Source organism: Petromyzon marinus (genome assembly GCF_048934315.1).
Source record: "Petromyzon marinus isolate PM22_M1 ecotype Great Lakes invasive population chromosome 70 unlocalized genomic scaffold, UKy_Petmar_22M1.pri1.0 chr70_unloc.1, whole genome shotgun sequence".
Lineage (NCBI taxonomy): Eukaryota > Metazoa > Chordata > Hyperoartia > Petromyzontiformes > Petromyzontidae > Petromyzon > Petromyzon marinus.
The window spans coordinates 1201059-1214093 of record NW_027422603.1 but is presented as its reverse complement, the minus strand read 5'-3'; the positions used below and the strand labels follow the sequence as shown (position 1 = coordinate 1214093).

The following is a 13035-nucleotide window of genomic DNA, read 5'->3' as shown; positions in this document are numbered from 1 at the left end:
CGTGTGTGTGTACACGTGTGTGAGTGTACACGTGTGTGAGTGTACACGTGTGTGAGTGTACACGTGTGTGAGTAGTACACGTGTGTGAGTAGTACACGTGTGTGAGTGTACACGTGTGTGTGTGTGTACACGTGTGTGAGTGTACACGTGTGTGTGTGTGTACACGTGTGTGTGTGTACACGTGTGTGTGTGTACACGTGTGTGAGTGTACACACACGTGTGTGTACATGTGTCCGTGTGTGTGTGTACGTGCATGTGTGTGTACGTGCGTGTGTGTACGTGCGTGTGCGTGTGTGCGTGTATACGTGCGTGTGTACGTGTATGTGTGTACGTGCGTGTGTGTGTACGTGCGTGTGTGTACGTGCGTGTGTGTACGTGCGCGTGTGTACGTGCGTGTGTGTAAGTGCGAGTGTGTGTACGTGCGTGTGTGTGTACGTGTGTGTACGTGTGTGTGTACGTGCGTGTGTGTACGTGTGTGTACGTGTGTGTACGTGCGTGTGCGTGTGTGTGTACGTGTGTGTACGTGTGTGTATGTACGTGTGTGTACGTGCGTGTGTGTACGTGTGTGTACGTGCGTGTGTGTACGTGCGTGTGTGTATGTGCGTGTGTGTGCGTGCGTGTACGTGCGTGTGTGTACGTGCGTGTGTGTACATGCATGGGTGCACGTGCGTGTGTGTACGTGCGTGTGTACGTGCGTGTGCGTACGTGTGTGTACGTGCGTGTACGTGCGTATGTGTACGTGTGTGTACGTGCATGTGTGTACGTGCGTGGGTGTACGTGCGTGTGTGTACGTGTGCGTACGTGCGTGTGTATACGTGTACGTGTGTGTACGTGCGTGTGTACGTGCGTGTGTATACGTGCGTGTGTACGTGCGTGTGCATACGTGTGTGTGCGTGCGTGTGTGTACGTGTGTACGTGGTGTGTACGTGGTGTGTGTGTGTACGTGTGTGTACGTGTGTGTACGTGCGTGTGTGTACGTGTGTGTACGTGCGTGTGTGTGTACGTGTGTGTACGTGGTGTGTGTACGTATGTGTGTGTACGTGTGTACGTGCGTGTGTACATGTGTGTACGTGCGTGTGTGTACGTGGTGTGTGTGTACGTGTGTGTACGTGCGTGTGTGTACGTGTGTGTACGTGCGTATGTGTATGTGTGTGTACTTGCGTGTGTGTACGTGTGTGTACGTGTGTGTACGTGCGTGTATGTGCATGTGTGTACGTGGTGTGTGTGTGTACGTGTGTGTACGTGCGTGTGTACGTGCGTGTGTGTACGTGTGTGTACGTGCGTGTGTGTACGTGGTGTGTGTGTGTACGTGTGTGTATGTGTGTGTGTGTACGTGTGTGTACATGCGTGTGTGTGCATGTGTGTACGTGTGTGTACGTGCGTGTGTGTACGTGTGTGTACGTACGTGTGTGTACGTGTGTGTAAGTGCGTGTGTGTACGTGTACGTGTGTGTAAGTGCGTGTGTGTACGTGTGTGTACGTGTGTGTGTGTGTGTGTACGTGTGTGTACGTGTGTGTGTACGCACTTCAGGAGCCGTATGGCCAAGGTGGTGTTGTCTCCCTCCACCTGTAGCCCCTGGTGCGGGATGTCCATAGCGGACAGCTGCACAACACAGACACCAAAGACAAAGGTCCCCCGTGTAGCCTTATCAGGGTTGTTGGGGCAAGTGCTGTTGGTGAGTAGCAGCACCTATGTGGCACACCAGGGGAAGGGTGGCCAGCATCACGCCCGGCCGCCTTTGTCTCCCCAGTGGCGATGTTTACTACACACCGCACCAGGTACTCATTTGAGGCCGAGTCGACCTAGGGGAGGCCCAGGACCAGTTCAGATAATCGCTGTCACCTGGTGTCGGTGGTCTGAGCGGGAATCGAACTCGGGTCGCCGGGTTCGTAGCGCAGCGCGCTAACCGCTGTGCCACCACTCCCGATAATAAATTGTGGGCGCCACGGTGGCTAGGAGATGTTAACTACCTCGCCAGGTATGCAGGAGGTCGTGGGTTTGATACCGATGCTGATGCCTGTTGTAATTTTGGAGTTTGCGTGTCTCTCTCATCATCGTCGGTGGCTAGGAGATGTTAACTACCTCTCCAGGTATGCAGGAGGTCGTGGGTTTGATACCGATGCTGATGCCTGTTGTAATTTTGGAGTTTGCGTGTCTCTCTCATCATCGTCGGTGGCTAGGAGATGTTAACTACCTCTCCAGGTATGCAGGAGGTCGTGGGTTTGATACCGAGGCTGATGCCTGTTGTAATTTTGGAGTTTGCGTGTCTCTCTCATCATCGTCGGTGGCTAGGAGATGTTAACTACCTCTCCAGGTATGCAGGAGGTCGTGGGTTTGATACCGAGGCTGATGCCTGTTGTAATTTTGGAGTTTGCGTGTCTCTCTCATCATCGTCGGTGGCTAGGAGATGTTAACTACCTCTCCAGGTATGCAGGAGGTCGTGGGTTTGATACCGAGGCTGATGCCTGTTGTAATTTTGGAGTTTGCGTGTCTCTCTCATCATCGTCGGTGGCTAGGAGATGTTAACTACCTCTCCTGGTATGCAGGAGGTCGTGGGTTTGATACCGATGCTGATGCCTGTTGTAATTTTGGAGTTTGCGTGTCTCTCTCATCATCGTCGGTGGCTAGGAGATGTTAATTCTCTCGCCAGGTATGCAGGAGGTCGTGGGATTGATACCGATGCTGATGCCTGTTGTAATTTTGGAGTTTGCGTGTCTCTCTCATCATCGTCGGTGGCTAGGAGATGTTAACTCTCTCGCCAGGTATGCAGGAGGTCGTGGGTTTTTCTCTGGGTCCTCCGATTTTTCCCTCCACATTTTGAGTATTTGGCTGCTTTAGATTCCCAAACGGTGATGATGATGATGATACGCCCCCTGGTTGAGCTATCATTTGTGACAGGTCGCTTGTCTGAGAAAGAGCTTCGTAGCTCTGTGGGCCTTACAGCGGGTACAATAAAAAAACAATATTCACACGCAAACAGATCTCCAAGCATGACCTCCCCCTGTCCTGCAGAATGTGCGAGTGAGGGAGCGGTCACCATCTTGCCGCTAGCGGCAGGAGGAAAATGCAGCAGCTGCCACTGGGGGTGCTCCTTGGGCTAGACCCGCACAGCAACAGCAGACCGTAAAATCGGCAGATCTGACCATACCACCACATCCGTCCAGCGCTCGCTGAGCCACGCTGGCTTCCGTTTGCCCAACGAATGCGTTACGAGGTGGCGCTCATTACACACAAAGCGCTTGCGACACATGAACCACAAGACCTCACCGCTGATCTCGTCAAGGACAATAAACAACCATCATCATCATCATCACATGAACTCCGGTTTATCCTCGCAGCAGCAGCAGCAGCAGCGGCTTTTGGCTCGCCATCAGACAAGACGGTCACCGCGTTGCTCGGCACTTTCAGGCACGCTTCTGTAGCCGTCTGGAACACTCTCCCTTCTGACGTGAGGACGCCGCTGGGAGCAGTGCACTTTCAGATTGAAAACTCGTTACTTTAAAACTGCTCTTTGTGTTTAGTTTGCTGTCCTTCCACCACACCACCGTTTAGCGCGGTTGGATACATACGGTGCGAAATAAATTCAACATCCATACACAGAGAACCAGAGACACCCAGGCAGACCCACAGAGACACCTAGACCCAGAGACACCCACACAGACCCAGAGACACCCACAGAGATCCAGAACGCCCACACAGACCCACAGAGACACCCACACAGATCCAGAGACACCCACACAGACACCCAGACCCAGAGACACCCACAGAGACACACAGAGACACCCAGACCCAGAGACACCCACACAGACCCACAGAGACACCCAGAGACCCACAGACACACAGAGACACCCACAGAGACACATAGAGACACCCACAGAGACCCACAGACACACAGAGACACCCACAGAGACCCACAGACACACCCACAGAGACCCACAGACACACCCACAGAGACCCACAGACACACAGAGACACCCACAGAGACCCACAGACACACAGACACACCCACATAGACCCACAGAGGCACCCACAGAGACCCACAGAAACACCCAGACCCAGAGACACCCACAGAGACACACAGACACACACAGACACACAGAGACAACCAAAGAGACCCACAGAGACACAGAGACACCCACAGAGACCCACAGACAGAGACATCCACAGAGACACTCACAGAGACCCACAGACACCCACAGAGACATCCACAGAGACACCCACAGAGACCCACAGAGACACAGAGACACCCACAGAGACACCCACAGGCACACAGAGACACCCACAGAGACACAGACACACCCACAGAGACACACACAGAGACACCCACAGAGACATCCACAGAGACACCCACAGAGACATCCACAGAGATCCACAGACACACAGAGACACCCACAGAGACCCACAGACACACAGAGACACCCACAGAGACACAGACAAACCCACAGAGACACACAGAGACACCCACAGAGACATCCACAGAGACACCCACAGAGACCCACAGACACACAGAGACACCCACAGAGACCCACAGACACTCAGAGACATCCACAGAGACACAGACACACCCACAGAGACACACACAGAGACACCCACAGAGACATCCACAGAGACACAGACACACCCACAGAGACACACACAGAGACACCCACAGAGACATCCACAGAGACACCCACCGACACATCCACAGAGACCCACAGACACACAGAGACACCCACAGAGACCCACAGACACTCAGAGATTAGCCCGGTTGGCTCCACATGGTGCGAAAAAAATTCAACGTACGTACATACCAACAGCCATCATTGCCCCACGACTAAAAGCAGATTAATGCATAGGGCCAGCTGCCACTGGGGTGCCCCTAGGCAAGATCCTACTCACAAACACGCAAAGATTTGGAGTTTGCGTGTCTCTCTCTCTCCCAGTGGTTGTGTGGATTTTTTCTCCGGATCCTCCGGCTTTCCCCCTCCACATTTAGAAACGTGCAGCGAGCTTATTTAAATTATTTTGCTGCTGCTGCTGCTACTGCTATGAATATCCACGTGATAATAAACCACTTTGTGGAGCTATCATCTGTGATGGCCAGATCACTTCTGGAAAAAAACAAATTAATACCTCAGTGGGCTCTGCCTGGTAGGATGAGGCCCACTTCATGGACGACAGTCGCAGAGCCACGCCAATCAACGTCAAACTCCGCCACCCGCCGTTGTAGAGATGTGGCATCTACTGTGCCCTAGGGGCAATCACGTGGATTTTTGATTAACCGGAGCCACACGTTTGTTGGGTTACAGCTGTTTTTTAAGATTATTCTTCATTTGGGGTCATGGGAGCGTCGGCGAGGAATTAATTTACGTCAAAATCTTAGGTGCTGCGGTTAATCCGCAAATCGGATAAACCGCATGCGGATAATCGAGTCTCCTGCTACAGGGTTAACAGCGCAGTCGGTGACAATGCCCCCGAGAGAGAGAGAGAGAGAGATGCGTAACGCAGGCCGAACAGAAGACCGAGGCGCGTGCAGGCTTGGCGTCTAGAGGCAGCGTCCCAACACCACCGCTCTCATCCCTACTCGCGTGCGACGCACGTGGGTTCAGTCGGCTCCGCCGCCATTACCGATCATCCAATCACCTCGTGGCGCATGCAGACGAAGGGCAGGCTGCTGTCACACACGGCCACCAGGTGTGCCAGCTCCCGGTTGTGGGCACTGGGCTCGCCCGACAGGCGCGGCCGCTTGGCGTCGGGTGCTGGTGCAGCGCCACCCGTCACCGTCGCTGCAGCCGCGGGGGCAGAGGAGGCCTGGCCGATGTGCACGCACACACGTACACACACGTACACACACGTACACACACGTACACACACGTACACACACAAGGGGTACTCACGTACACACATGTACACACATGTACACACGTACACACAAGGGGTACTCACATACACACACGTACACACACGTACACACATGTACACACACGTACACACATGTACACACACGTACACACAGGGGGTACTCACGTACACACACGTACACACATGTACACACACGTACACACACGTACACACAAGGGGTACTCACGTACACACACGTACACACACGCACACACATGTACACACAAGGGGTACTGATGTACACACATGTACACACAAGGAGTACTCACGTACACACACGTACACACATGTACACACATGTACACACACGTACACACATGGGGGCATGGCACACGAGGGGGTGGGTGGCCAGCACCACGCCCGGCCGCCTTTGTCTCCCCAGTGGCGGTTTACTGCACACCGCTACACCAGGTACTCATTTGAGACTGAGTTGACCTAGGGGAGGCCCAGGATCAGTTCAGATAATTGTCACTGGTGTTGGCCGTGAGCGGGAATCAAACTCAGATGGGCGGGTTTACAGCACAGGGTGCTCACCGCTACACTACCAAGGAGCCCTCACAGACTTTCTGGCACATGAACACACAAGTTCACGAACACACACATGTACAACAACAACCGCCAGTCGCAACTAAGTGGCGGTGACGTCACCACGACGCTTGTGCCAGGCCATGTGCACGTTGAGGCCGCGTGAAGTGTCGAACGCCCGCTGGCAGGAGGTCACGGGGCAGACCCAGGTGCCACGGGTCGACTGACTGAGATGACTGGCTGATGCACCACCTGTGCCCCCTACTCTGCCAACCTGCTGTGCTTTAGCCACCCGGCACTCCGCTCGTTGTTGTGAGCGTCGCTCCTCCGCCCTCCGTTGTTGTTGGAGGGCGACTGCCTCCAACTGCCCAGTAGCGTCCTTCACGAGCCTCCTCCACAGAGGCCAATCTTGACACCGCTGGTACCAGTCATCGGCAAGTCCACTCAGCTCCACATCCTCCTGTACGGCATCACTCCATCTCTTCTCTAGCCCATGCCGCACCCGTTTAGCCCCCTTTATCCGGCCGAACAAAAGCTGTTTCGGTATGCAGCGGCTGGGCTACATGACCCAGCCAATGTAGCCTTGTCTGCCAGAGGAGCTCACCAATAGGTCTAGATCTTTCAAGGATTTGTGAGCTCCTCACGCAATCCAGCCTGGTTAAACCCAGGATGGATGGTAGGCAGGCCAGCCTAAATGTTTCTAACCGGCGAAGATGTTCCATTAGGGGGGTCCACGTTTCGCAAGCGTAGAGAAAGGAGGGCATGACTGTGGCCGAGAAGACCTGAAGCTTCGTGTGGAGCGACCGACCAGGTAGCTTCCACACAGAGTTACACAACCGATGAAAAGATAATGCCACTCGACTGATTCGGAGTGAGACCTCTGCTGTCAAACCGGAGCCGGTCATGAGCACACTGCCCAGGTATGGGAAACTCTCCACTCTCTCCAGAACTGCCCCATCACCGATTGGGAGTTGTGGGGGTGGAGTGTCTGATGGTACAAAATACCCAGGCAGGTGCTTAGTTTTTGTGGGGCTGATGGTAAGGCCCCACCTCCTAGTGACACGCTCCAGGTTCAGCAGCAGCACCTCCAACTCCTCCTCTGAGTGAGCAGCAATTACCAGATCATCGGCATACATAACATAGTTGACCACTAGGAAGCCATCCCTTGACCGCACCGGTGCATCGATCAGCCTCCCATTGTACCTGTACCAGATGGGAATTCCTCCAGAACAGTAATCGAAGGCTTCATGAACTACATGGTCGAAATAGATGTTAAATAATGTGGGAGCCAGAGAACATCCCTGTCGCACCCCAAGGTGAACAGGGAATGGCTTCGACTCCCGGCCACGTAGTTTTACCTGGGCCTGCTCACCATCATGAAGGTCCTTAATGATCGTGAGCAGAGAGTCAGGGCCTCCGAAAGCACGAAGAACAACCCAGAGCCCAGGCCTACTGATGGTATTATAGGCCTTGACCAGGTCAATAAAGCAGAGATGTAGGTCTTGTTGGAATTTCCTACACCTCTGCTGCAGCAGACGGACAGAAATTATGGCATCTGTGCATGAAATTAAAGAGTGATCGCGGACCACTGAGGCAGATTCCATCTCCTCAGCAACCCGCGACCACCACCCATCCTTGCAGCGCCTCACGGCCCTCCGAACCTCCGAGCGAAGGCTGCGTTAAGCCTTCCCATTCTCTGACGTCGGATGCTCTAAGACGAGGAGAGTGAGCCTGCCGCTTTTTCTCAGCCAGCCTGGGTGTACACCCACCACCGGAGTGGAAGAATGGCAGGCGCATTTTACAAATGACAAGTCGATAGTCAGTGGGCAGATCAGCTCCACGGTAGGTCCTGGTGTCATGGACATTGGCCTGCATCCGCCGTTCCATCACTATATAGTCCAGCAGATGTTCTTACTTGGACCCAGCATGCATCCATGATGTTGTGTGGATGGGCCGATGCCGGAACAGCGTGTTGGTAATTACAAGCCCATGAGCTGCACAAAAGACTAGCAGCCTCCTACCGTTGTTATTAAGCTGATCTGGCCCATGCCTTCCAATCACTCCAAACCAGGTGCCAGCATCATTACCAAATCGGGCATTGAAGTCACCCAACATGATGACTATCCCAAGGGGCCACTTGAGCTAGCACCTGTGACAGGAGGTCATCTGACTCATAGGCTTTGCCTGCATCCCTCCACTGATGTTCATATTCGGTGGGGGCATTAGTAACCACGACCACCACTCCTCACCTCCGGTTGATGGGAAGGTGAGTCCAAAGTAACCTGGGGCTTACAGCTTCCTACACCTCACCGCCACACTCCCACACCCCCTTTATTCTTTTGTTTAGAAGAAGAGCCACTCCCTGTTGGTTGGTAGCTTCCTGCCCCGAGTAGAGGACTGTCCACCCCTCATGGTGGCAGGAGCCAGAGGCGGTCCACGGGACCTCCTAAATACTACGGAAATCCAGGCGGTACCGGTCCAGCTCCCAACGGAGGAGTGGCAGCCTCTCCTCGAATATTCCACGTGGCCACCCGCAGTGGCTTTTTGCTGCTTCTGGAGGAAACCCGAGGGTAAGGATTCAATCTCCTGGCTCCTCCAAATGGGGTTTGGCCAGGAGACGTCATCGACGCCTGTCCTCCCGGGGCCTCCGGCACAAGCTCCGTTTGATATTTTCTGTGGTATCGTAGTAATTTATTTGAAGGTGGAGGGGTTACCAGCCACCCGCAACCCGTCCAGAGCCCCCGTTTGGCCACTGTGGTGACCACGAACACCACGGGGGGGAATGGGCAATCGAAATTGGCCCTCCCCCCACGGCACTGCTCGGCACGGTGTTTCCCGTCCGGCACCAACAAACGCGCGTAGGGACACGGGCGCACCTTGCGCTTCCCAGGGACCCGGCTGCCACCGCCGCCGCCGCCGCTGCTGCCAGTCCGCGGGTCCAGCAGCAGGTAGAGCTCCTCGAGGTCCGGCTTGAAAGAGCGCAGCAGCAGAGCGGTGAGGGGGGCCGTGGGGGGTCCCGAGCCACCGCCCCCACCCTCCGCCTCACCCCCCCCGCCACCGCCCCCGCCAGCGCCGCTCACCACCAGCAGGTGGAAGCGGTAGCAGAGCTCCGTAGGGCAGCCGGGCTTCTCAAGCAGCTCCACCACCTGGAGCGGGTGGGGGGGGGGGCACAAGGGGGGGGGCACGGGGGGGGGCACGGGGGGGGGCACGGGGGGGGAGGGACACGGTGGGGGAGGGACACGGTGGGGGAGGGACACGGTGTGTGTGCGTACCCAGGTGCGTGTACCTGCATGTGCGTGCGAGTGTGTGTGTGTACCTGCATGTGCGTGCAAGTGTGTGCGTGCGAGTGTGTGTGTGTGTACCCGTGTGTGTGTGTGTACCTGTGTGTGTGTGTACCCGTGTGTGTGTGTGTACCCGTGTGTGTGTGTGTACCCGTGTGTGTGTGTGTGTACCCGTGTGTGTGTGTGTGTACCCGTGTGTGTGTGTGTGTACCCGTGTGTGTGTGTGTGTGTACCCGTGTGTGTGTGTGTACCCATGTGTGTGTGTGTACCCGTGTGTGTGTGTGTACCCGTGTGTGTGTGTGTGTGTGTACCCGTGTGTGTGTGTGTGTGTACCCGTGTGTGTGTGTGTGTACCCGTGTGTGTGTGTGTGTGTACCCGTGTGTGTGTGTGTGTACCCGTGTGTGTGTGTGTACCCGTGTGTGTGTGTGTGTACCCGTGTGTGTGTGTGTACCCGTGTGTGTGTGTGTACCCGTGTGTGTGTGTACCCGTGTGTGTGTGTGTACCCGTGTGTGTGTGTGTGTGTACCCGTGTGTGTGTGTGTACCCGTGTGTGTGTGTGTGTACCCGTGTGTGTGTGTGTGTACCCGTGTGTGTGTGTGTACCCGTGTGCGTGTACCTGCATGTGCATGCGAGTGTGTGCATGCGTGTGTGTGCGTGTACCTGCATGTGCGTGCGAGTGTGTGTGTGTGTACCCGTGTGCGTGTACCTGCATGTGCGTGCGAGTGTGTGTGTGTGTACCCGTGTGTGTGTGTGTGTGTGTACCCGTGTGTGTGTGTGTGTGTACCCGTGTGTGTGTGTGTACCCGTGTGTGTGTGTGTGTACCCGTGTGTGTGTGTGTACCCGTGTGTGTGTGTGTACCCGTGTGTGTGTGTGTGTACCCGTGTGTGTGTGTGTACCCGTGTGTGTGTGTGTGTACCCGTGTGTGTGTGTGTGTGTACCCGTGTGTGTGTGTGTGTACCCGTGTGTGTGTGTGTACCCGTGTGTGTGTGTGTGTGTACCCGTGTGTGTGTGTACCTATGTGTGGGAGCGGTGGCGCAGCGATTAGCGCGCTGCGCTATGAACCCGGTAACCCGAGTTCCATTCCCATTCACCACCAGTGACAATTATCTGAATTGGTCCAGGGCCTCCACGAGGTCGAATCGGCAAACCTGTCAGCCCGTACGGTTTACCCAGAGTCTTCTACGGCGAAATTGAGTTTTCAGGTCCATACGGTGTACAGCCATTTCAATACGGGCAATTTTGATTGTGAATTTGTGTTTCTCCCTTGTGATGGGACTTTGAGGGATGAACGTTGAGATTTATAAGGGCACGGGGTGGCCAATACGGTCTGAATTAGGTCTGTAATAAGTTGGGCACTGATCAGGGGTTGAGAGCGATGAATCAGCCTCAAATGAGTAGCTAGTGCGGTGTGTAAACATCGCCACTGGGGAGACAAAGGCGGTCGGGCGTGGTACTGGCCACCCCCATTCCGGCCTTCATAGGTGCTCGCTAACAGCACTTGCCCCTACAGTATGTTAAGGCTATACAGGGGATCTTTGCCTTTGTGTGCGTGTACCCGTGTGTGTGTGTGTGTGTGCTTGGGAGATCATCTCTGCCCAGTGCCTTTCCTGATCTCCCAAGCGAAATGCTGAGGGAGGGTGGTGTTTGTGTACAGACTGCCCTACATAACATCATAACAAGTCTGGACCACTGGACGGGTTCCGCAGGAATGGAAGGGTGCCCTGGTGGTCGTCCTCTTTAAGAAGGGGGACCGCACAGACTGTAACAACTACAGGGGCATCTCACTCCTCAGTGTGCCGGGAAAGGTCCTGGCAAGGATTATTCAACATCGCCTTGCCAGGCACGCTGAGGAGAGGCTTGCGGAGCTCCAATGCGGTTTCAGGAAAGGGCGGTCCTGCACAGATGCCATATTTTCTGTCTGTCTGCTACAGCAAAGGTGTAGGAAATTCCAGCAAGACCTACATCTCTGCTTTATTGACCTGGTCAAGGCCTATGATATCATCAGTAGGCCTGGGCTCTGGGTTGTTCTTCGTGCTTTTGGAGGCCCTGACTCTTTGCTCACGATCATTAAGGACCTTCATGATGGTGAGCGGGCCCGGGTAAAACTACGTGGCCGAGAGTCAGAGCCACCTTGGGGTGCGACAGGGATGTCCTCTGGCTCCCACATTATTTAACATCTATTTTGACCACGTCGTTCATGAAGCCTTTTCATTACTGTACCGGAGGAATTTACATCTGGTACAGATACAATGGGAGGCTGATCGATGCCCCGGGTGCGTTCAAGGGATGGCTCCCGATTGGTCAACCATGTTATGTATGCTGATGATTTGGTAATTGCTGTTCACTAAGAGGAGGAGTTGGAGGTGCTGCTGCTGAACCTGGAGCGTGCCACTAAGAAGTGGGGCCTTACCATCAGCCCCACCAAAACTAAGCACCTGCCTGGGTATTGTGTACCATCGGACACTCCACCCCCACAACTCCAAATTGGTGATGGGGCAGTTGTGGAGAGAGTGGAGAGCTTACAATATCTGGGCAGCGTGCTCATGAACGGCTCCGGTTTGACAGCAGAGGTCTCACTCCGAATCAGTCGAGTGGCATTATCTTTTGGTCGGTTGCGTAACACTGTGTGGAAGCTACCACCTGGTCTGTCGCTAAACATCGAAGCTTCAGGTCCTCTCGGCCACAGTCATGCCCTCCCTGTCTACGCTTGTGAAACGTGGATCCCCCTAATGGAACATCTTCGCTGGTTAGAAACATTTAGGCTGGGCTGCCTACGATCCATCCTGGGTTTAACCAGGCAGGATTGTGTGAGGAGCTCACAAATCCTTGAAAGATCTGGGAAAAGTCCGATCGGTGAGCTCCTCCGGCATGCCCAGTCACAGCAAGCCTAAACAGCTATTAAACAGCTATTGTTCGGCTGGATAAAGGAGTCTTAACGGGTGCGGCACGGGCTGGAGAAGAGATGGAGTGATGTGGTACAGGAGGATGTGGAGCTGAGTGGACTTGCCGATGACTGGTACCAGCGGTGTCAAGATCGGCCTCTGTGGAGGAGGCTCGTGAAGGATGCTACTGGGCAGTTGGAGGCAGTCGCACTCTAACAACAACGGAGGGTGGAGAAGCGATGCTCACAACAACGAGCGGAGTGCCGGGTGGCTAAAGCACAGAAAGTTGGCACAGTAGGGGGCACAGGTGGCACATCGGCCACTCATCTCAGTCAGTCGACCCGTGGCACCTGCTGGGTCTGCCCCGTGACCTCCTGCCAGCGGGCGTTCGACACTTCACGTGGCCTCAGGGTGCACATAGCCTGGCACAAGCGCCGTGGTGACGTCACTGCCACTTAGTGGCGAATG

General features: G+C 54.8%; 1 protein-coding gene across 1 annotated transcript in view; it reads right to left on the bottom strand.

Annotated features, from left to right (window-relative positions):
• Positions 1-13035, bottom strand: part of MED14 (mediator complex subunit 14) — a 106198-nt gene that overhangs the window by 55671 nt on the left and 37492 nt on the right. The window contains exons 15-17 of the mRNA XM_076058293.1: positions 9282-9551; positions 5623-5790; positions 1526-1602 (exon numbers count right to left, since the gene is read on the bottom strand). Of these exons, the coding sequence (XP_075914408.1) occupies positions 1526-1602; positions 5623-5790; positions 9282-9551 (515 nt within the window). The remainder of the gene's footprint in view (positions 1-1525; positions 1603-5622; positions 5791-9281; positions 9552-13035) is intronic.